This window comes from Bombus fervidus, chromosome 13 (assembly GCF_041682495.2).
Source record: "Bombus fervidus isolate BK054 chromosome 13, iyBomFerv1, whole genome shotgun sequence".
In the NCBI taxonomy this organism is placed as follows: Eukaryota; Metazoa; Arthropoda; class Insecta; order Hymenoptera; family Apidae; genus Bombus; species Bombus fervidus.
Window position 1 is genome coordinate 6,081,988 of NC_091529.1, and position 25,989 is coordinate 6,107,976.

Genomic DNA, 25,989 nt, shown 5'->3' on the forward strand with positions numbered 1-25,989 from the left:
CCTGAATTCAACATCAACCAGACGTTTTATTCGAAGGAAAGTATCCAAGATATCAAGCTTGGCGTTGACTAAATCCCGTTCGTTAGCTGTTAAGTTGAGGAGAGTAGTCGCAGCTACTTAATCCTTAGCCGTGTAACGCGTAAAAACAGTCTCTCGGGCACAATTTGCACGGGTTGTATTTAAACGGTGTCGCCGGCAACTGACTACCAGCCTGGTAAATTGCGAAAAGAAACGCGCGCCTCCGCCGAGCTAAATTCCAAACGAGCCTGTCACGCGTGCAAGACGAGGAAAAGTCGAGTCTCGGCCAGCTGGAGCTCGCAATAATTACCCAGAGACCGTGTTATCGTCGCAAACCGACGGTTCATTAAAAACACAACCGTGTTCCCTTTAAACATTTTGAATGGCGCCTTCGGCTCTCCGTCGACTCCAGTCAAATACAAACTGGAACGTATTACGGTAAGAACAAGTTAACAATACTCGCAGTTAGTTTGAACCTTGATTTATAATGTGCAAGTAATTCGCTGCTTTTAAGTTTCAGATTTTCTATACTTTTCTTATGTTTCGTTTCCATCTGGTTTGCGACTTTGCACTTCTCATTTTTCAGCAGTAAACCGTTCAAATTTATGATGAAATTCGCATGATATTCCCAGGAGATATTTAAAATTTGTCTCGAAAATCGTAATGACAAATATTTACCAACGGACGGGCACGAAGGTGTAAGTCAGAACCAAAACTAATGAGTTTTGCAGAGAAGCGCTTATAACGTTTAAAGTGCAACGTGATAAGTGCAATGTGTAATTGTAGACATGATATTAAAGTATCGAGTAAAAGAGCAAGAAAGAAGTGGAATTGTCTTGCATTGTTAGGATCACAAGCAAGAGACAGCAATGAAGAATATATTAGCATATCCAAGTTTAATAAAAATTTGACTTATACTCTCTTGCCCGTCCAGCAAACTTGCCTCGATCAGTTGTTACAGTTACTATAAAACAAATACAACATACCAACGTCATAAATAAAAAAACAAGTGATAAAGCAACGAATACCGAGCTACTCGTGTGAGGGTTCCAGACTCAACAGAGCAAAGAGGGTAGCAAAAGTGATACGAGTGGTTGAAGTCGGAGAACAGTTGGAGGAAATGAAACACGACGATCGTAATTCGCGAAACACGACTGCCTTTGTCGGGACAAACAAATATCGGGCTCGCTAGCAGCCGTTATTTTTCATTTAATGCTTATCGGAATTTCCGGCGGACAGCAAATACCCTGCCAATCGGTTCCGGCCAATTGCGGTCCGCCGCTTTAAACCGATAAAACTGATTCGATTAGAGGAGATGTGAGAGAACTGACGCTTTATCGATTACCGGCTAACACCTAGCAACCAGTTGTTGCTGTTTATTTAACGCAGGGATGCTAATATTCCAGCTGGACCGAGCAAGATTCTGCTCGCTGATCACATTCGCTCAAAGTGTTCGGTAGACAGAAAGGATCTCTTTTCCATTCTTTGAAATATCCAATTATCGGTGATTAATTAAGAAAGCTTTGACGCTTGACGAAGCTGTGTCCGGCTTTGGAAAATGTTCATAGGAAATGAGATGTATCTTTTTCGCTTTTCCTCTTGAGAATTGTATGGTTGTCTGGATAGTATATTCGTATTTGTATGGTCTGACTAGTCCAGGGAAATTCTACTGATTGATGAATTTTTATCATTTTGCGACGTGTTTATGGGAGTAGCGAGGAATCTTTTTGGCAACGTATGATTGTCGATAATAGCATTGAAACAAATAGTACACGTTACACGAATACCATAAATTACAAGAGAGACATGTACGTATTAAGAAATAATTTCTTCAGAAATAGAATCAAATGGAAGATCGAAAATTCCTCTGGACTGGAAGTCCTCTGTGTACCATCAAGCAACAAGCTGTAAGCCTCAAGACGTCAAGACAGCCATAATAATGCTACTTGAGATCTCGAAGACAAACACTACATCCACTGGGAAGTTACGCTGTTCCACAATACTCAACCAACTAATACCTGAAGAGTGATCCTGATAGATCATCACAAAGATAACAAGTCAAACATTATAAATTGACATTATGTGATGTACAGTTAAGTGTATAAGATCTCTATACAACAAAATATTACATACAGATAATTGTAGATGCTTTTTATTTATATATAATGAAAATAATAGGATCGAAATTAATTTCTGTTTATACATTTCGGATATTTTTGTGGCAACAACGTAATAATATTAACGTAGAAATAAATAGTACGTATTTCACGAGGATTATAAAAATCAAACGTTCATATTTTTATATCTTTGACATTCTATGTTTTTTTTTTTATGTTTACATTATGATTTTATTTTAGTCGAATTTAAAACTAAATTTGATATCGGAACACGTTTTTGCTAGCTTCAAAAAACCAAATACGAAATCTATTAATGGTAAACTTTTAAAACATTCTTTTTATTTCAGAGAAAAATTAATTGAGAACTTTAAACTCGTTTTTCTCGAAACTATGTTTCTCGACCTTGCACCCAGTGAGTTTCCGGAACTTTTCATCCGATTAACTTGAAATTTTTACACATTATTCCGCATTACATTATCTACAATGTAAAGTATAATTTCGTTGATATCTTAAGCCGTTGAATTTTTATAAATGTTATAAAAAGTTTACTTCCTCAGCGAAAAATATAATTTCCTTTTTAACAAGCCGCAAATTATTTATTTTTCAAAATCATAAAAATCTCGTACGCTACATCGAAGATAGTTTTTGTCCAAGTTCGCACAGAAATTTCGTACCTTTTCCATTTCAGTGGCATTTGCAGCTGGCTGCAAACAAACAAAGCTCTGCTGCAAATGGGGACAGATAGTGTTACACCGCACCGCCATACTGTAATTTCATGTAGTAAAAAAAATATGAACACAGTGTTAAGATGTTGCTTAAAGTTCCCCATAAAAATCTTCATCCTTCAACGAATACTTGTAAGCGAAGAAAAATGTTAGATTTATCCTATTCGTTTAAGTCTTCGGGCTTGCATAGCCCTTCAAATTGACAGGTTCGATACTCCAATTTCAAAGAAACAAATTTTTCACGAACAAACATCAAGTTTAACAGGTTTTTCGAACTGAGCCAAGAAGAAACGAACACCCTAAATGATCTCCAGCAGAGTACGAATCACTCCACATCGTGCGTATTTAATTTCAAACAGATGGAACAAGTAGTGTCGCTTCAGAACCATTACAAATCGAAATGCGATCGTAAAAAAGGATGAGAAAGACCGGTGACGGGTTGTACGTTAGACAGACCGCGTTTTCATCGAACAATAAAATGAATTTCCGCGAGCATCACGCGATTTATTCGAACAATAAAGGGAAGAAGTCATTTCATTCGGTTGAACCGGCCGAGCTGATTGTCAAAGGGAGGAAGATCTGTATAAGGAAACCGCAAACGCTTCTTTCGTTTCGAAAGGAAAAACGAACGGGAATCGAAGTTTGCACAGTATCGGGAATTGCTATCGCGTTTCACGTGTACTTCGCCAGGGACAGAAATTGCGTTGACGTTTATAACGCTTCGGCCGATATCCAACGCTCGCCGGCCGCGCTATCGTTCTACCTTTTCCACTGCAATTCATCCACAGAAATTTCAGATAACGTGACACCCATTCGATACCGAATAAGTTCGGAACTCCGAAGCTGCGTGGTTAAACTTGGGAAGATTTAACAGGAAAATTCTCGATGTTCGAAGATGATCCCGGTTGGCAATTGGAGCAAAAGATGGAAAACGAAATTTTTAATTTTGTTTTTCTTCTTAACGAATGCACAATATTTTATAGGATAGTGGTATTTTCTATAAACGTGATGTTTTTCAAATGTTTGTTATGTATATAGAAAACAGCTTATAACAGTCTTATAAAATAAAATCGGTATGGTTCAGAATAATGGATCAGGTACTGGTACTAATTTTACATAGCTTTGTATATTAATAGAATCGAAAGATGCAACAGTGACATTCTTCTTAAATTGCATCTTACATTGTCGCGTGCGCTAGTCGAGCAATTTTTTCATCTTCTGTAATAAAGTTTTAAAGCGTTCGTGTTTTGAAAGTTATTACAAATTACTTGCATTCTAGCCGTGCAATTCATTCTCAAAATTCCGAGTAACGCGACGGTTCATCGTGTTGAACCAGTAAAACTTATTTCTCGAATTCCGAAATTCTGGCGCTGATGACTAATTAACCTATTTCCGTAGGAATATTTTTGACAGCCAATTTATTCCTAAAATTCCAATTAACGCCTTCCGATACGAAACAGTTTCGCGACACTGACAGAGAGTTTCTGAACTTACTAAAACTTAATTCTCGAATTTCCGGCTTTTAATCTTAATAGCGCTTCCTCAACGTTCATAATGGTTTTGATCTTGCAACTTTTTTAATTTGTCTCTGCGTAACCTTAAATAGAATTGCTGCGGGTTGGAAGAATCTCTGTCCCCGTTGTTTATGAACGATATTTTCTCCGACGTCGAGGTAACTGCGGCTTTAAGAGGGACTGCTTAAGTCCTCGGGTTTACTTCTGCATCTGTTACCTCTGATTAATTACGCTGGGAAAGTAGACGAGCAGGTTGCTTGGATATTTCCAAGAAATAAATGTGTCTACGAGGCCGTTTACACTTTTCACGTAGAAACTACTTCTACCGCGCAGGATGCGCCAGCGATCATGGAAGAATCAATCGAGAAGGTAATTCTATATCAAAACGTAAATTGAAAATATGGAATAAATGCCACAACAATTATTTAAAGAAAAGCCTAAAAAGTTTAAAAATTATTTAAAAAGCGAGAATAGTATTATGAAGAAATAAGACACATGCATTGTCCTTTGATTAGAAAAAAATGACTATATTTTTATGCATTTTTATATCTTCTTATGAACTATCCAAAGAAGCAGAATTTAAGTGGAAATTCGTTTCATCTACCGAACATTACGATCAACGTCCTATTTTCGATATTTTACATATTTTCTCATTTTACACGCATCGTGCGAACTTTTCTTTGAATTTCCTGTAAACGCATGAAAATCCGTAGTGTAATCCATAACACTCGACGCGCTGTTTTAAGAAAACGCGAATGAATTTATTATTCGACCTAACATTTCCTCTGTATTTTCTCTTGCACCGTTTTCAAGATGCAATCGAAACAGATGTACCGAAAAATAACACGGACAGAGCCAGCGAGAGTTGGAAATTCGTGGAGAACACGCGAAGTTAAGGAAATTGTTACGTCTGACTGGTCATGGCGTGGCAACGGTCACAGCCACCAGTTATACTATAGTTTGGAACAACCGTTAATAATCGATGCTCGAATGCAAACGTCAAAGCTATGGGAGAAAGGAGATGGTTGTTCCGTTCTGATTGCGCAAGTTATTTGCAAAGCGCTACGCGATTTTGCGGCTCATTCCACGTAATATTTCTGCCAAGTACTGGTGTGACAGTAAATCTGACAGAATGACAAGTGTTGCGTAACTTGTTCGAGCACTTGCTTGATAAACTTCATTTAATAACCGGCGTCTGTTGTTCTGCCGGTTAAATGGAATTTACATATTTCACTGACTACCGACAGGATATTTGGTGTCTAAGATATTTTTCTTCCAAGTTTATCACCGCGAGGAAAATTATAATTTTTGATTACTTCAGTTCAGCATAACGCTGGAAAAAATTAGAGAATTGCTAGTATTACGACACGAATATTTATGCAAATTCATATTTGTTTAGATACATAAAAAATATATATTAGAAGGGAAACGTGACATAAATAAGAATTTATTTTCCAGCTTAAATAACGAACAGGTAAATTAATTTGCATATTGCGTATGTTTTTCTATTTTACCTGCATTCCACGCATTTCTAGGTTTTTAAATTTCCTACAAATGCATACAAATCTGTAGTTTAGCTACCATCGACGATTCCACTTCATCAATCAAAGAGGAGTGACGTTGTAAACGAAACTTTGATAGATTCATATGGCACCGTGATAAATAAATTGATTTTTAGATACGAAATTGTGAACGATAACGATAAGGATAACGAAAGCGATATTCGAAACTTTTGTCGCGTGTAGAGCAACAGAAAGTTGGATATACTCGCGGGATGGCGATACACAACTGGTTATAATATTATCAGGCTTTCCAACCGACCAGTTCTATTTTCGTTAACGACGCTAATGAAATATAATTAACGTTTGTCGAACCCTGTAGTTCCTTGAACATGCCGCATTAGATAATTCCGCCTCGTTTAAATTTAATACCGTCCGGGATCAGAAGGATATGTAAACGTAACTTGGCCAACATTCTCAACGCTAATGTCCTGATGCATAAGTTACCGGGCACGCGAACAAAGAGATACAACCATTTTACTTAAAAGCAGTCCGCATACACGTGTTACCAACCGAACATTTCAAATCACTTCATCGATTGCATTATGGAACTTTGTTCGAATTCTTTGAACAAGCAGATTTGTTTTCTTATAGGAGAAGATCGCTATTGATAAATTTTGGAAAGACAGAATTTTAAAAGGACATTTGTAAGTTTTCTCTAGATTTGTCAATTCAAAGAATAGTTCTCAAGATGATTTTTAATATTTTTAATCAGCAATTGGGTATAATTTGCCGATTGCGTATTTAAAAGATCATTTGAAGATTCCAAATCCACTGGAAAAAAGGATCACAAACTTGCCGCTTCTCGATTATCTACTAAAATTCCATCCACTCTTGCAAAGCCTACGAAAATGTACTCTCTAGCAAGCCGAGATCCGGAAATTATAATATTTGCTTTATTAATTTAAGTCCGAAAGTTCCTACCGTCTTTTTAACAATTCCACCTCGAAATCCAGCGGAGCTGCTTACAAATCGACGCCGATTTTACGCTTGAAATCATCCACCCTCGGAAATCTTGTCTGATCCGTCGAAAGAATAGCGACACGAAGTCGGTTCATCAGTCAGGCCAAAAACACTAATGAAATTACTACAGACATCACTGAAGAACTATCGCGACGTCCATAACTATGTTCTTCTATGTGTGTTTCACTCAGACGAATCTGACGCGGACAGTTCATCCACGGTGGATGCGAAAAATGAAAGCTGAGCTTCTGCAAAATGTTGGCGACTGAAAAAGCCAACTTAATAAAATATCAATCCTTGTTTCGTTGTTACTAGATCTTAGACTTGCCACTGTTGCTTCGCTACGAATTCCTCGAAAATAAAGATCGACTCTGTTTTGTTCGAAATGCGAACAAAACTCGTGCGAAGTGTGAATCGTTCAGGATGAAATACGATCAATTTCTACAGTTCTCGCCGTGATAAATCAACCGCGGTTTACAGCCAAGTGTACGAGGCCTAAATTCTTCTTCCAGGACTATTGCATCGCGTATCTGATTTGCTCGACTGATTTTCCGGGAAGAAGAAGGGGACGGAAGGATGCGTTCCAGGAACAGAGGGTAGAGAACGTCGATAAAGTGTCAAAGCGTCGACGAAAGGCGTGCCAGGAACTTTTCAACAGCCTGTATTTTGTTCACCGTCAGCCGAAGACTTTCCTGCTGACGGCATACTTTATCCAGTTGCCACGCCGGCAGCGTGGCTCCGGGGAGGATTTCGCGGGCAAGAATTTAGGATAAAGGCTGATTTACACGCGCCACGACCCCCCAAACCATCCCAGCGGCGGCATCCGCCGCGCGCGACAGCCCATCGATTTCCGGATTCTCCGCGGAAACGAATGCGTATCTGTTTCGCGGCGCTCTGCCTCTATAAACTCAATCTGCCAGCCAGACCTGGTGGCATTCATCGCGAGTAATGCATATGCAAAGTGACTGTAAAATATTGTTTTCGTCCGTGCTCTGTCGCGTTAAAAAATGCCGAACGTTTCTGGCCATGGGTCGCGCTTCCACGTTCCTGTTTGTGTAAATATCCCTGATACGGGACAAACGAACGTTTATCGTGAGAAATGTGCTGGATTTTCATCTTAGCGTGGAGGCGATGCTGCACGAAGTTTGTCTAGGATCAGTCGATAGCGAGGAATTTTTCTTTCTTGGAGTCAGCGTAGGGAGCATTCGTTAAATTGAGAATACGCAATTTTGCGCATCCTCTGGAATAGTTTTCAAAGTAGTTTTGTTATCAGACGGTTGCTGTATGGTACAAACATTTTACTCTTAACCGAAGGTATTTTGGAATTTTCGATGGAATTCTTTTTGTCGTTATGGACTTTTTAACTGGGCTATCCGGAATAGTTTTCAAAATAATTTTGTTATTAAGCAACGAGTATATAAAATAGAAACATGTGTTCAATCGAAGGAATTCCGAGCGAAATTCTTTCTGCTGTAGTTTTCAAGAGAAATTTTTAACCAGAAATACGAACGTTTCGGGGACTCGGTGAGATACTTTTTCATTTTTATGATTCCACCGACACACGCCGCTTTTTGCCAAAGTGAAATTGTGAATTCTGCGAATAACAGAAATACAAATCCGAATGTACCAGATATTTTAACACGCGTTTGCGAGGACAATGGAAAGCACGCGTGGAATTCCTCGAACCCGTCCGTCTGTTTTCGCGTCAGTAGTACAGCCACGACGTGGGCTAACGTCAAAGACTTCGTTTCGCATGTAAACAAATCACGAGAGAACCCCAGCGGCGCTAATCCCCGCACGATCCGGATCATGAATCCGATTCAGTCGTCGAATCCGTGGACAATCGGCCAGCAATTAATCCAGAGCGAAGTTTACCCTTCCTACCGGGAGCTGTGTCTAATCGAATCGAAGGACGCGCGATCCAAAGGACCCTCCGGATTCCAGACGACATTAATAGCAGAAGACAGAAGCAGCGATAGAGAACTGAGAGAAGATGCAGGCGAAGGAGAAGGAACAGAGATGTGCGTTTAAATATTTACACAGCCGAGGAGATCTTATTGAATTCGCGTCGCAATGAATCAGCCCAACCATCTTATCCAGAAGAAAATGATGGAAAAAAGTGGATAGATGGATGAATGGATTTCTCTATGAGCATCTTTCGATGAATTTTTATGCATCGTTCGTCCCATCGATTCAAATCTAACGAACTACAAAGTGAACGATTACGAGCGAACCGTGGATTTTTATACGATTGTGGGAAATTTCGAGACACAAAAACGCACAGAACGTTCAAAAACAAATGCGAAATATTCAGAGTACAGTATATCACAGTATACTACCTCTTGCGCAAATAAAACACTTTCCTATCTAAATTCGATTATTTTAATCGATAAACAGATAACCGAAGGGGAATGAACAGGGAATTTCAGAGAATTGAACTCTGATTAGAAAGATGCATCGAGTTAGAAAATTTTAAATAAAACGATAATAAACGGGAATTTTTATCGCCAAGAATAACATAAAAGGGAATGGTAATTTAAAAAATATTGAGAAAAAATCAATTTACCAAACGTTTAATTCTTCTAAGAGCATTCGTTATCTCTTTCTTTCGAAATCGCGCGACCAACCAAAATCTCTAACCTATCGCTGCACGATAGAAAAAGACTTGAAAAAGTGAATGGATGGCTGGTTTCCCGCGGCTTTTCGGATGGATTTTTATGCTTCGCTCGTTCGCTCGTGCGCGATTTAACGAAATACCAGACAAACGACAGCGGCAAAAGGAACGTACTCGAGTAGTGCGAGGATAGAGCGAGACGCAAAGAGCTGATGAAGGCTCAGAAATATGCAAACGCGCGCAACGTCCCCCGAAGCATCAGCTGTATGAATTACGACCCCGGTACGTATTATCGTTCCCGGTTCCAAGGGGGCGAAAACTCATCCGACCTGCACACGTACAAAGGGCGGCGAACACGTGGCTAAAAAGGGCCGACGAAAAAATATTGCATCGACGACGTCGACATGACTGTTCGATCTGGGGCAAGAATCGCGTTAATACGCGATAACCGCGATTCAACGAGGGATTTTTTCTTCATCCTTTCGTTTCCTTTTTTCCTCGTTTCGTACCACCGACGCGGCTGTATCCGTTAATCCTTCAAATACGGTTGTCGTCGATAGGGACGGAAAGTTTGCCTATCGATGACTCCGTTTGAAAATTCTGTACGAGTAAACCGTTTACGTTATGGTTGATTTAAATACTTTCGTTAAAATTTTTGAACTTTTGAATACTTTTGAAAATTTTTGAGTAAAATAAATGAAATTTATAATTAAAACTTATCATAGATTTATTATAAAATTTATAAATAAAATTTATTACAGTATAAAATTTTCAGTGAAGAAAATTAAATATCATTTTTTATTGCCTATTCTTTGATTGCTTGCTACAGGAATAATTAGTCTTGTACCTATGACGTATTAGTACTTTCTACGTAATAGATGTTTGTATTTGCGTGTGGGATGTATTGATAATGATTTATGAAATGTACGGGTACTTAAAGGGTTAATTACGCGCAATGGCAACGTTACATTACGCTATAGCGTAAGATAATGGAAATGGGGAATTAGAATCGCCTCTATGTGTTTCCGAATGATATTATTTCGCGGATTAAGGGTCGTTGACGGCTGCTAGACAATTTTAGCTACTAATTTCTTGGGTGACAATGAGGTCGTACCGTTATAGTTGGCTGGAATCAATTGGTTAGTCGTATACGGAAGGGTAATTAGGGGCTGAGAAGCTTTGTTTGTTGCTGAATTTATGAGGGTCGTAGAGAATATGGAGATAAAGTATGGAGTAATATTGAAGCAATGCAAATAGCAATTTAGAAAATACACGATATATTCTAAATTTATGGAATCAAGTTCTCTATTTTTCAGAGAATTAAGTATTAATTCTGTACCTGGACAGTAAAATCGATCGTTTAAAACAACTAATTTTTATCCTTCCGAGAAGCAAAACTAGCAGAATTTTCCTCACGATTCGATGCAATGAAAAAGAAATTCCAACATGATCTTCTTTTCGTTAAAAACGAAAAAAAGAAACAGAAGGTAGGAAATGATGCGGAACGATGTAGAAAACCACGAATTTCGAGCCGTTTGAAAATGGCCAATTAACAATTTTTTTCTTAGAGGCGAGGAGCGTCTATTAAAAATAATTATACGAGTCAAATTGAGCGGATCATTACAAGCTCGAAATTGGCGGGCTTTCGCGGTTTGGAAATCGCGCGAATCCCTTTATTCGAGATAGCCGTAGCGCGATACAGTTAATTTTGAAGTATGCAACCCTTGCTGGCGACCCGTGTGCAACTACCTCGTCGTGATAACGCTATTTTCGCTCCGAACTATGTGAATTCAGCCGTGTGATGCTTGTTTATTCCAGAAGAACTGCCAGACAGCGGTTACGCCGTTATTAGCGAAACCGCGCTGTTACGCAATTACTCGCGCATTACAATCGCGCTTTATCCCCTAAGATTTCGATAGTTAAACTTTCATCGAGTATCTGTCTTCGTAAGAGTGAGATATCGAGATTTCGAAATTTTGATACGTTGTAATGAGTGAGAGCTTTAAACGTTTCATTTCATATACTGTATATCATCCAGAAAATTCATGCTGTTTGTTGTTTCGCGCTTGAGGCAACTCGTTGTTAAAAGGGACGACACATGGTCCTAAAAAATCTGTTAAATCTTTTGAATATTGCTCAATGTGTACACAGTACACTTTTCTATAAAGGCAATTCAAAGGTGTTAAAGAGGAAAAGAAAACGCTTCTGAAAGTGTAGTTAAGGAGAAAATTTTCGAGCAAGGATCAAAAAAGGGACGAAAAGAGAGTGGAAGGTCGAGTAGAGGCGCGAAGAACACGGGAGATAAGAGGGAGGGCAAACAGTCCGTGTACAAAGCAAAGAATCGAACAGATGGAATTGTTCGTCTAAACGCTTGGTCCTTGTAAATGTACTTCCTCAAACAGATACACGCGCGCCACTTACATCTTGTACATCGTAGAAGGTGTGCAAACAATCCACTCTATCTATAAACTCGCGAATTCACTTGAAAATCGCGTTTTCTATCGATTTTCGTTGAATCGACGTATCCCGTTGTCTAAAGTCTTCTGACTTAAAACGATTTAACATATGGTATGGCCCATAAATAATAAAAAGGATTGAATAAGGTATAAGAAACTTACCTTCGTAGACCCAGTCCGGTACTCCATTATAAATAATTCCGAAGACCCCGGTGTCTGTGATTTGATAGTCGACGGCCACTTCTGCTTCTGGTCTATAATAGATATTGTTCTGGTACACGTACACCAGTGCATTGCCTTGTGGTGCCCAGGTTGCTAGTTGCAAGGAAATCGAGTCGTTTGCAGTCAACGAGCTCTCCGATCTGAAAAAATTGGTCCACGTAATTTTTTACAATTTTTTCCTATAAATATGTATTATTTCGTAGGATACGAGATATTTTGCGAGGTTATATGTAAATGTGTGCAATGAATGAGAGGCGTAATAGATACCCTAACCTCTAATCGTTTCCCTCATATTGTTTTAATTCCTATTAATTATGTATGTTATGCGTATTTACATGCATATTACAAATTAATAATTCTAGCATTAAAGCAAATATGTAATAGTGATTATTAAACACGAGAGGTATAATTCATGGTCAACTGGATTGTTAAATAAATGTGTAATAGAAAACTAAATTATTAAACAGACGCCTAGCAAACTCAATTAATGTATAATATGTAGTAGTAAACGTGATTGTTAAACAAACGTGATATAGTACGCTCAATTATATCAAAATAAACCAATAACTAAGTGTAAAAATTATCTTGAAGCTAAAACATAATCGTAATACGAGTTACAGGTTACTCTAACAGCCAAATAAACGATCCGACAAACACGAACAAAATATTTTAAAAAACTATTTAATTTTATCAGAACAATGTTCACTACGTTATTAAACGAACGTGTATTAATAGAACGAAGCTAATAATAATGCATAAACGTAAAAAGAAGCAATAAGTACGTATAGATACGTAACTGACAGGTTAGGTTATACGATGCATTTCAAACTATGTGACTAATGTGTATTAATTAAACGTATTAAAAATAATAGAAAACTCGTACACTAAGGAAGCATTTAAAGCATGTTTCTATTACACAGTTGATAAATTATTACTTTAAGACATTGTAAACGACGTGATACGTATTAACATTACGACACTCGACACTAAAGTGGCGGTTTTTCTAACAAATTTGACAATATTTAGGCGCGAAGATTCAAATACTCTTCTACTCACAATCACGCGACTGAAACCCGAAGCAAATAGTTATACGGAATTGTTAACGTTTTAATTCTTGTTCCAACGAATACATTAATAATATATTGACAATATATTATTAATATTCCGTAAGAGTCTATAACGACTAAAAACAATATCAGAGTCGATATGAAAAAGGAATGCTTGGAAAAAGGAAAATCTGTAATCCTCCATCAGAAGTGCATAAACTTCATTATGAATTATGAACTGCAGAACGGATGAACGGTTAATGTATTTAACCTCGTACTACTGTATTACATAGTTTAATGGAAATAGTTCCCACGATTCAATACACTGCAACAAGGAACGAATGCCAATCAAAGACAATAGCTGCAATATATCTCAACGTGGTAAGACTGCTTATATTCAAATGCGACTTAATCGTGGGTTAAATCTGAAGTTTAATAGGCTTATGGAATCAAATCTGGAATAGATTCGAATAGGTATGTATATCTTCTAAGCTATACGATGCAGCTCTAAATCTGCTTTCCGCGTTGCATCTCGAATATCGGCTAACTCCAGTTAACGCTCAAGTTATTCGTGGCTTAACCTCATCTCATCGTCGTATTCATCGGTCTTCGACGAACAGGAGGAATGATGTCGTTACCATTTACTCGGCAACTCCTTCTACGAGCGTCGATATTAACGAGAAGCGATCGAGACTCGATCGAAGAACAGAGTTAGAAAAAGAAGAAGAGAAGGAAGAAGTCGAGGGGAAAACGGCGTCGTTTGAGATTCCGTAACCAGCAGCACGATAAAACGGCGAGATATAAATGGTCGAGGATTCTACGTTGGCGAAGTAACAAGCAGCCATACGATCCTGTTCGATCAGAATTGCCCCGGAAGAAAGCACTCTCTGACGCGATACGAAACAAACCGGAGGCTACAAACGCCCGCAACCCACAAACACGCTGAAAGGAGTAACGTGTGCTCTCGATGCCGCGATTACCGGCGTGGTCGAATGCATACAAGCTCCTCAGGATCTGTCGGTATTCTTATTTCAAAGGCAGTAAAAGCGGCTCGGACGTAAACCAAAGCGCTACGTACGTCGAGATTGCTGTGTTACAGAAAACGATCCTCCAAGGATATCGACGTTACGCTCTAAGCTCGATTCGTTCCTTCTTTCGATCTGTCCCGCCAACAGCTTGATTAATATTTATCTCTACCCTTTTATACAGACTGATTGGTTGATTGTACAGAACTGGGCGACAGTCAGCGAGATCAACATCGAGAATTTGCGTCGCGTGTTTTGTACACACAGGTTGAGTTACACAATTTGCCTATCCTGGGAGATTTATGCAGTGTATTGGGCAGAAAATTTAAGGGATGTTTCTGCGAGGCAAAATCGGTAGGACGAAAATAAAGAAGAAAAGCATTGCACTCTTCGGCTTTGTTATTTCTCTGACCTACATTCGTTCATGTAAAAAAGTTCCATGCTTCATTTTTGTCTTATTCTGGCTCTTATGGAAACACCCCTTAAATTTTCAACCACTTACGTACAAACACCACGTAAAGCAATTGCCTGATACATTTATGTGAATTCTATTAGGTTCGCTGGCTACTATATGAGGTACCGAGCAGAAGATTTAGACTACGTATGTTGTACTATGCTATACAGAGTAGGTTACATAATTTGCGTATGTATACGACTGGCTTCGAACATACGTACAAAAATATTTGATATCTAGGAGGAAGTGTATCGTGGTGGAATGATTTTTTTAAGTGAGTTGTACGTTTAGGAAATATTCAGGAGATTTTGAATTTATTAAATAGAGTGCATACATTTTTGTATGAAAATTTAAAAGAGCAATGAATATATGATTCTATAAATGCGATACTCTGTAGCGCAGAATCTGTTGCTACATATTTCAGACAGCATCCAATATCTGGTTATAACTTTGTAGCGAAGTTTTCACTTGCACATTACACGATTTGCCTGCAGTTTGACTGAACAAGTTGGAAACACCCTCTATACATTTTATTCCGACAATATTATCATACGATATATTGTTAGAAATTGTATAAAGATATAAACTCGAAGAAAAAGCTTGATATATATATATATTTGTATCCAAAAAATATTTTTAAAGCTGTTAATGCTACGTAGCTCCCAACGCGTGGCTTTTGTTTCAATTATCCAAATCCTCAGGATCGTTCGTTTAATCGAATAGGAGGAGTAACTCCGCAGGTAGTCGGTAGAATACATTTCCGAGAAGATGTAGATGGACCTTTTACTTGAAGCGCTGCTTCTTCTCTTTTCTTTTTTTTTTTTTTTTTTTATGGTGGAACGTCGTTTTACGAGAACGTTGCTCGGGGATTCTGTCGAGCTTTCGCCTGGTTGGTAGATTCTTGGTTTACGTACCCGCTGTTAGAATATTCGATGCTGGATTCTGGCCTTCGCTTTCGAGATTATGGCATCTTGATTAAACTATAGCATCGAATTTCCCAGCGAACGTTAGATCTCTTATTAAATATCCCCGATTGAGAGTCGATTGAAAATCTTGAATTAAGATGGCTATTGAATTACGATAGAAAATGAAATACCGCGAACGACAATGGAATTTCTCGGATTGTAGTGAGTGCTTATTTATCAGTATTAAATACTAATCTCGATTTATATTTACTATCGAACAGCTTTTACTATTGTAAGAATGCTGAGATGATAGCTTTGTTTTAGATAGAATAGATTTTTTAAAATACATCTTATAAATTCATTTCCAGTAAACGCACGAATAAAACGTCGAAAGTGAACGTTTATTTAACTGTATTAGATATCTTTCTACTTTTACTATTAAACAGTTTTTATCGCTGTAAGAATGTTGGCACGAGCCAATTTTCTAGCTTCTTTCCAGATATAAATGCTCCTAGATAGATAGATCCTATAGATTTTCTTTCCGGATCCTTCTGCTACCTTTTGTTAAAAGTAAATGTCAAGATCTAGCTCGAAATTTAGGTAAATGGCCGCATAATTTTCACAGAACGGGTATGCAAAGTGATGGATCGGGCTGATTGAGATCCTTTTATATCTAGGAAAGGCAGTAAAAAGGTATCACCGGAATTCGCTAATGGCTTTTAAAGGTGACTATGGTTAGGAGTTAACGCGAGCCGGTGTGTGTTCATGCAGAGTTGGCACACGGTTGAAAGGCTGAGTAATAAAGAAGCTTGAGCAAGCGCGTTACATTATTTCCCTTTTAGAATTGAATCCGCATGCCAAGCAGATATACGCGGTACGTTGTTAAACTCGGTCACCGAAATTAAATGGCGGCTTAAAGAATTTACGGAGGTCACGACGAGAACTCGAGGAACCATCCTTCGGACATTCGCGTTTTTATTTTCCATCGAGCTGAACCGACCGGAAAAGCTTCCTTTGGTACTTTAGTGAAATTAAAACAACGCCTGTATAAAAGAGATATTTTCTAGATTTGGCTTCAGCTTCGATGGCCATTGCGCTTTTCACAATCAACGGTGTGTTCTTCTATTAAAGAAGTTGCGAAGATTGGATTAACCTTCCAATTCTTATTACATATTCACGTTACGATCCAATATTCCTTTCTGATCTTTATTAAGAGTTACAAATTATGTGACATGTTTGGCTCTACAACAAAGATGTTTGGGTACTGTATTAATGTACAATGTATCCACGTATTGGCCAAAAAACTATCAATTTTCTTATCTTACAGAATAAATAAAAGCTGACACACTTGGTTCAGAAATTGGAGGCTAAAGAGTGCAGTGGAATTTGAATACCACCAGAGAACAAGAATTTCCCTTTTAGAAAATCCAAGTAATGCCTCCTATCCTTAAAAAAACTCTTATAAAACAGTCACCAATAAATTACGTAAAGTGCCAGGTCTTCTCGAAATACCTGATAAACTCTGGGTCAACATCGATATTTCCAGCTAATCCCCGGACGGAAGATCAGTTGTACAGCGGGGGGGGGGGGACTGTAGTAACATGAACAAGGGCAACAAAATTTTTCCTTGACTCGTTCGCCGGAATTACTGCAGCAACGATGCCATGGTAGTATCAGAAAAAGAAAAAATAACAAGTACTTTGCATGGAGGAAGGAATGGATGGCTGTAAAAGAAGTAGCCTCCTCGTAATTCCTGGCATTTGAATTTTAAGACGTTCAAGCTTAAGTGACTACAGCAACCCTATCTTGCTATAATTTCTGATATTTGAATTTTAAGATGTTCATGTTTAGACGACTTACGAAATGCTCTGTTATTTGAATTTTAAGATGTTTAAACTTAGGTGTTCCAAGCAATCCCATCTTATTATAATTTCTGATATTAATATCAGCTATTTGAATTTTAAGACGTTCAAGCTTAAACGACTCAAGCAATCCTGTCTTACTATAATCTCTAATATTCTATACACGTATTATATATAGTATAATATATACTATAATTTATAGTATATTTAAGACGATCAAGTTTAAGTGACTCGAGCAATCACATCTTATTCTAATTCCTGATATTCGTGTCAGGTATTTGAATATTTCAGGACCTTCAGGCTTAGATAACGCAGGCAATACCATCTTACTATAATTTTTGGTATTTGAGCGTTGAATACGGAAGTAAAACAATCTTCTCTCGACTCGTTCAACGAAATTTCTGTGATAACAAGGACCTGATAATACCGCAACAGCAACAACAAAAGAAAGATTCGCTATAGGAGGAAGCTACTAGGGAATTTCATACAATTTATAAAATACATCATGGCCAATGGGAATTGGAAGAAAGGAGGGGGGAATCGATGGAAAGTTTCGCGAGTCTCAGCAGCAGCTATCGTGATGTCAGAGAGGTTCGGCTTCAAAGGAGAAGTTTTGGTCGGGAAGAGCGAAAGAAAGGGGATGGGCGAAGAGTCATAAATAAAGACGCTGGTATTCATGTAGCGTAGAAACCGGGTTTATGGCCGAAACTCTTGTACCCTGTGGTACAAAGTGCACGGGCGTTCGATCCCTTGATTTCAGACTTTAAACCGGGACACGGTTCGTTCCCCCTAATTGATAGGCGAACTGCAGACGCGACAACGACCGGCACGCGAGTGAATTAGCAAGAAATTCGGTCTGGCTGCGAACCAGTCGCTGGAGATTTAAAGCGTGCGTCGTCCATGGCTTACAAAGCTTTGTCGAGAGCTTGGTAAGGGAACGTTGTTAAAAGTTAGTCCGAACGCATGCGTTTCCTGCGGTTCGAATCTGGAGCAGCTTATACGCGATGCTCTGTCTACTATCTGCTTTTCTCGGTCATATTCATTGATCGTAGTCGGCGGAATAGGTAGAACGATTTCGAATTGAACGAACTTTGACTTTTGTGGTGCTATTTTTGGGTGTATTACGTATCGGTGGAGAAACTGAGAAATTGGAAAGAGACCATTTGGAAATGTTAAAGGAATTAGACACTTTTTAACGAGATAAGTCGATCGTCGTTCAGAGTTGAATTAACTTTGATTTCTGTTCAAGAATTGTAAATTTATCGTTCTTGATAGCTCGAATAATTTAGAATTAAATACACTCTGATATTCGTCATGAATAATTTTCTACGAAATTGGAATATTAAAAGAAAAGGAAAGAAATACAAACGGAAAAATCAAAAAGAGGAACTTTGTTACCAAAGGAATCCGATATTTTCTACAGTACACGGAATACCGGATCCCATTAAACAGTAGAACGTCGTTCCGCGAAACAAAGGCAACGAACCCTTCTGGAGGCGAGAGCAGAATTCGGCGAAGATCCGTGCCATTCGTGCGGAATAAAGATTGGTGGAATATCGTGTGTGTACATGGTGCGAGTGTTGCTGTATTGGTTATAATCAAATTCGTTTAAATGACTCGGTCCAAGTTTGGGAAGGCTTGATTGAACAAACGGAGAAAACACAGAGAAGAGAAGACGGAATGCTGGCAGTAACTGGCCCAAGAATCACAGGGATTCTGATGTTATTTCTCAATCGTATCCCAGAAGAAAGAATTTCTGAATATTTTTCGTTCGTTCGCAGTTGGCAAAACGCTGGCAATAAGTCCATCGAGGAATGAACGACAATTGATGATTCGAATTGTGGCAATGGATCGCAATGTTAAGTATTTTCCGTTACCTTTCTTCCTCTCCATTCGCTAGATCTGCTTGTATAAGTTGCTTATTATCGTTATTCAAGCTATTATCTTCAAGACTCATTATGTTCTCGACGCAACAATATTCCATTGAAGGAAATCGGTCTTGTCGAGCTTCAAAACGCCTCGTATACTACGTATTTTGACGGTTCACTATGGCACATAAATCATATAAAGAGATCACGTTGACCGAGGAAAAAAGGATTAAGTTCATAGTCGAGCGATGGCTTACGCGTTGTTCCAGATGAATCGCGCTCAAAGAGAAAGCGTACAAACTACGTTCCCTGCTGTAGAGAGAATATTTTATTTGAAAGATCATAATGAGTCTGTGGTGACTGCGTTTCGAGCGAAGCTCTCTGGTTAACTTAGATTGCGCCAAATGGAAATGCTAATTTTCTGGTTTGTTGTCGATTACTCTCAAACGTAGCAAAAGCAAATTACGTATAGTAAAGTATCAAGTAATGGTACCGAGTGCTTTTTTCGAATATATAATCTTGTACATTCTGACGTTACCTCGCGGTATCATTTACAGTGAAATGCCACGAAACAGTTCCTCCAAAAGGAAAATCTTCTTTCGCGTCTTTTGACGTGTATAAAATGTTAACGCCACTAAGAGACGTCGCATTTAATTGCACAAAGAGAGAGTTTAATTATATGCGCGCGGTAACGTTTTTACGTTTCAAATACTTTAATTTCACATTTTCTAGGAATATTACTCGTCAGTATCACAGCATATATATCCAATTCCTAACCAACGTGAAAAGTATTTCTACCTGGAACAGCAATCTCCAATTATTTAAGATAGCACCTGTGATAAAATATAATTAAAACGTAATTCGGGATTCGAGAGACTGACCTCGGGAGAAAGGAGATTCTGTTGGAGCGATGCTTAATTTTCCCGGGATATCATCTTCGTGAGATATCGAACGCGAGACAAGGAGAAGACGGCTGATCGGAAAATTGAAATCTGGAATTCATATCCGAGACGACGGCGGCGAATTTCATTTTCGATGGCACGTTGAAAATTCGCCGAGCGTCCTCAGAAGCCTACGTAGAGAAAAGCCGACAGAGAGAAAAATGTCGCTGGCAGGGGAACGCGTAGCTTCGTTCGTTCTTCTGGTCACGCCACCAAAGTCATTCATGCGCGCCAACCTACAGCTTTTTGTTCTTAACTTATCAACTCGTTCCACAGCGACCTTTCCTCGCATTTCCCTGCCGTGACTCCTCGCCTGATCTCTCCGTCGACTGCTCCTTTCCACGATTATCGTATTTATGAGAGTAGTTTCCCCTCTACGAGAATCGAAGGGGACAATTCTATTTGTACCGTGTTTGTTTAACATCTGAATCTTCCATGTTGATTGTTACGATTGCGATCTTGCACGTCCATGACAAAACTACATTAGTTTCTTTTAATTAGACCGCGGATTTTTATCGCAGACTTTTCTATATTACTAGACCAACGGCTGCCTAAATTTTGTTTGTGTAAAATGTCCGGATTTTACGCACAACTCTTTCTGCACACGCGCCAGCACCAGATTGGTAAATACAGTCGACATATAACAAATTTTACGCTTCTTGTTTTCTTCGATTCTGACGCGTGTCAGTTCAGTGATTAAATTGTGCAGCGACAAACTGTAACGTGAACGTTATGTTACTTTCACCTGGTGTTTACTACGTAAAACTTGCTCTACGATAGATCGACGTAAACGAAATGCGAATACCATATTTTAAGTTGCTCTATGTATAACTTGTAGTTTTCAATTATTTAGATATTAAATTGTCTATATGACAATAATAAACAGTTATCGATACAATAGTATTAATTGTACGAATACTATAATATTCTAAAATTGTAACATTATATGCGTATCACGTCGATCAACAATATAGATAAAATATAGCTATCGACATAGCCACGTGCGTATGTTTGCATTGCAATATCGAAATAAAATCTTAATTTTGTACTCTCCAAATTATTGCATTTTTTGTTGCATGTAAATCGTATGCTTTGCGTTTCCAATACAAATATTAAAATATTTTGTATCATAATCATTTTACACAGATATGTACGCGTGTGCCATTGAAGTGCATGCACAGAAACAGTACGCACACCTTATATGTGTTATACCTATTCGTAGTACGTAAAATCGCGGACACCTTGTGCATAAAGAGTTAGCAATCTGGTAATATGTTAGGTTGTCCAAAAAATTTCTTTCGTTTCATAAAATGATAATAGATGAATTTCTGTTTCATATTATTTTATTGAATTAGGTATGATCCATTTCGTTCTATTTGTATTATTATGTTCGTACATAATTCAATTAACTGATATAAAACAAAAAACATTGTGCGTCTATTATTTCCTTATAAAAAGAAAGAAACATTTCGGACAACCTAATACATATAGAAGTCTGTGATTTTTATGGAAGATTTGTATTGACGTAATTAAAGTAGAGATTCGTTTCATCCGTTGAAAAATACAAATACCCTACTTTGGGTATTTTATGTATTTTTGTGTGTCATATGCGTTGTATATCGCATGGCTTCAGGTTGTAACTGTGCCATACGTATCTAGAACACTGCCTGTATTTACTATTCTAATCCTAGTTATATCAACCATAGAACTATAGCTCTCCTCATCAATATTTAACTGCTAGCTGCATCCAACGTAATACCTGCGCTCGCGCGTAAGAATAATTGTAGTAGCACTCCACTTGCAGATTTAGCTAGCGTCCATATTTATACCTGAGGTAACGGATTAAAGGGAGAGAAAATTATCTGCGTTGCATTTGAGTCAAGCTACACGCGTTTTGCAGAGGAGCACAGTTATCCCATCACTCGTCCGTACTGAACATCGATCTTAACTGGAACCATTGTAATATTCAAAACCACTGTCTTGTTAGAAAATGAAATTTGTGATTAGATAAAAAGATTGTAGTTTCAGTCGTCTACTAAATTAAAAAATTAACAAAGATGTCATTTGAACCTACCAAGCTTCTTTCGCGGGGTTCTGCAATGAAACGTTGCGTTAACGCAATTTCGAGCGCCGCGTAGTCATTGGTTACCAAATTTCTTAAAATACTTAAAATAAAATAAATTTCACTGACAAATTCTGAACAATACGAACGATCTATACAACATGGTTAGAAAAAAATATGCGAATACGATATCATATATCGCAAAGATTCAATTTTATGGCGCGATATATTTCAATTTATCGCGGCTGCTAGGCAAAAATATATAAAATTCGCGTGGTGGCTCACGTGTTAATGGGTCGGAGAATAAACGTGGGTGGTAAATGTTCGAAATGTTTCTCAAACGGAACGCGATGGACGAGCTTCCTGGTTTGAAATACGGCCGCGGCTATAACTCCGAACTTTGAAGGACCGAACTTTCGAAATACGCCGGCGTGAACAGCGAAAAAGTTCCCGCCGTTTCTGAAACCGTTCTCGACCCTTGCTCCCGTCAACGAAAAATCCTCTAACCTTTCGAACAATATTGGTTGTTACGTTTCTATAGAACTTTCATGCTCCATTCGAAACTTTATGGAAGGCTTCCGCGGCTTTTCGCCAGCTTCCGATCTAACGTCGTTTACCAAGCGGATAATCCGCCGGGAATCGGTTTTCACTCCCACTCTACCCAACGTAAAGCTACTACTTTAGCCTTAAGGGGTCTTGAGATGAAAATACCGATCGATATTCGGCTGTAATTAGCGAGCTTTCCTCGAAAGTTTCTCATTCTAATCGAGGAAGTCGATACGCGCGAGGCTTAACGCGGTCACAGTTCGTGACGAAAATTTATCTCCTGTGGATGTTGGCAGCAGCGTTACACGTGTCACGTGAGATAACATGTGCAATAACGCGTTGAGCAATTACGTTAAATAATATTTGTGTCAGGATATCTCGGGTAGATTCTTTGAAACTTGTTAAGGCAATACATGCACATGATACAGGTTGGCGAAAGTGTTTCACGAACATGCTAAGTACGTTGTGCTAAACATAGTGAGATTTAATTAGCGCTATGACGAGATTCGAGGCAAAGCTTGAAACTACCCTGACGTTATATATAGAAATTACAAGATATTTATTGGAAACATATATTTATGACATGTAAGAAATTTCACGTAATGATCATCTGCTCGAAACTATTCTCTCGTGCCACAACATCATCTCGTCGTACGTACGGAGTTGGAAAGCCGCGAAGGATAGCAATAAAGACTTCGGGACAGTGACTGCAAGAGAAATTCGTGGTGCACCAGCGAGTACGATTAAGCCAGTGGCAAAGTGGGTGGAAACGAATTCCAGGTAAGCGGCGTTGGCTCTAATCGTAATATAAGCACTGTTAAATGGCAAATTAACGTCCAGAGATCTCCCGAGTAAACTCCTACCGCTGCCGAGTTCGAGAAAAGCAAGAGTTTTAAATTTTAAACGACGATGGAGAAAAATTTTCACGATGACGAGATTACACAATATTAGGACACCTACTCGTTACATCTGGCAAAAACTTGAACCACAAATTTTGCTTTAGTAATTGGCGCACAATACGAGTAAAATGACAGATATATAATAAAACATTTAGAGAATGAAGACAGCGGAAGGCGTACAATTTATGCAAACTATGGCTGTTGTTCTAATTATTAATACTTTTGTCTGACATATCTTTGCTTCTTCAACAAAATATTGTTCTCACATCTGCCCCGAAGAAGTAAACCGCGGAACAAGCCGCAACGTGCTAATAAAAACAGCCGGGTTGTGAACCCCGAGAAACCACAAATATGTCAACTAGGGAAAAGGATCGGGGAGAAGCTTCGCGTCGCGTTTCGCGATTAAAACGAACACCGCGGGTTAGGTCGCTGTGGATGAAATTCTCGCGGTCGTAATTTGCACGCCGGCAGGCCCCTTCGAGTGATCGCGCCGCTTCGCGGTGGCGCGAAGATTAAAATGCAAATCTGAAGTTCTGTGACCCCTCTGTGAAGTGGAATAAGTTTAAGATACGATTAGGTGAAATGGCCCGCGGCCTCGCCACTCGTTTACTTACAAGGTCTGCAGATTCACGATCCTGTAGTGGGCCAAGTACGTGTGTCGATAGAGCTGCAACAGAAAGAAGAGCAACGGAGAATGTTTATTAGCCGAGACTGTCGGGGAAACTTGACCGGGGAAATTGGATGCCGGCAAGCTTTTAAGGGTTAAATAAACGCTCCCGGGTCTTATCGCGACGTTCTTGACGTTTACTCTCAGTTTCTCCTTTTTTCTTTTTCAGAATCATTTTCTTTTACTTTTTCTCTTTTTTTACTTTTTCCAATCTCTCTCTCTCTCTTTCTCTCTCTTTGTCCCTGTCGGGCACAGGCTCTTCGTTTAATATGTTCCTCGGGCGAATCACGTTCGAGAGATTACGTCCTCAGGAACGGATTCTGTTGAAGCTATATTAAAATTGATAGAGATGCAACCGACAGGACGATGGGCATTTTCTTTTTGAGAGACGTAGCAAGATTTGTAAAGGGAAAAAAGGATTTATATGTATGAATTTGGTTAGGACGAGGTAAATTATTCTAGAAAATTATACAATTTAGGATTTTGAATATAATTACCCGCCACGATTTGTCTCGCTCTAACGAAATTTATACTGCAATAATTATACTTTTCAGATATCTTGTGATCGAATGTGGCCTAAGAAAACGGACCTTGTCACGTGTCGTAGTTGTATATGGAATGCAATAATTTCCTATGGTAGCAGTATTTGTTTATTGTATAAGGCTTATGCCCAGTGTATACCCATAGTAAATGAATATAAAATAAATGGTGTTTTATACAGTTTTATACAGTGGATTAACTGTTTCGTTAAGGCTGTGGTCCTTTACTGTTAGCTAATTCGATAGATGAATTTTCTCCAGCTTATTCCTATTATAATGCCCAACTTATTTTCCTATTCAGTCTTCTAAGTAGAGGCATTTTAATCTCGTGCACGATTTTATGTATATATCTTTTGTTAGCTTTTCTTCTCGAAGGAAAAGAATACCTGCAACGACCATATTTTTTAAGGAAGCTGACCTGCATTGCCAATTTGTGAGGACACTTGATTAGAATATGTTCTACTGTTGCCATTTCGCTCCTACTACACGGTATAATTTCTTATACTTTATCACGTTTTAACAACATTAATTATAAGTGACAGAATTTCGATGAAATAAAATAAATGGCACCTTCAGTGACATAGAAAAATGAGGCTCGTATAGTATTAATTTATCTACAGAGTTACCTGCGTTTCGTTACCGTTAACCAGTATTCTCCTACTTCATATCTTTTCAATGAATTTTCAATTTATGCGACACACGTGAAAGGGCTTCCGAATAAATTCCATGTCTTCGAGACGTATATCCACTTTCGACCCTCGCCGAATGTCTGTGACGTTTTTTTACTACAATGTAAAATCGAAATGAAATCACGGCGAATTTTTATGCCACACAATTTTTATCGCAACAGTGGAGTTCCCAACGTGCATGCCACTTCTTCTTACTACGATATTCTTCTTACGTCGCGGGCGCATGAATTTGATATAAAATTATTTCGCTCGAAGCGCATTGCACCTAACCACTGGCGAAGGATGGAAAACGGCACGT

General features: G+C 38.6%; 1 protein-coding gene across 3 annotated transcripts in view; it reads right to left on the bottom strand.

Moving 5' to 3' along the window:
* The window catches only part of LOC139993526 (venom dipeptidyl peptidase 4), a 317,337-nt gene that overhangs the window by 109,039 nt on the left and 182,309 nt on the right, over positions 1-25,989 (bottom strand). For all 3 annotated transcript variants that reach the window (XM_072015337.1, XM_072015338.1, XM_072015335.1), the window contains 2 exons: positions 24,411-24,463; positions 12,129-12,328 (listed from right to left, as the gene is read on the bottom strand). In XM_072015337.1, coding sequence (XP_071871438.1) covers positions 12,129-12,328; positions 24,411-24,463 — 253 coding nt within the window. The remainder of the gene's footprint in view (positions 1-12,128; positions 12,329-24,410; positions 24,464-25,989) is intronic.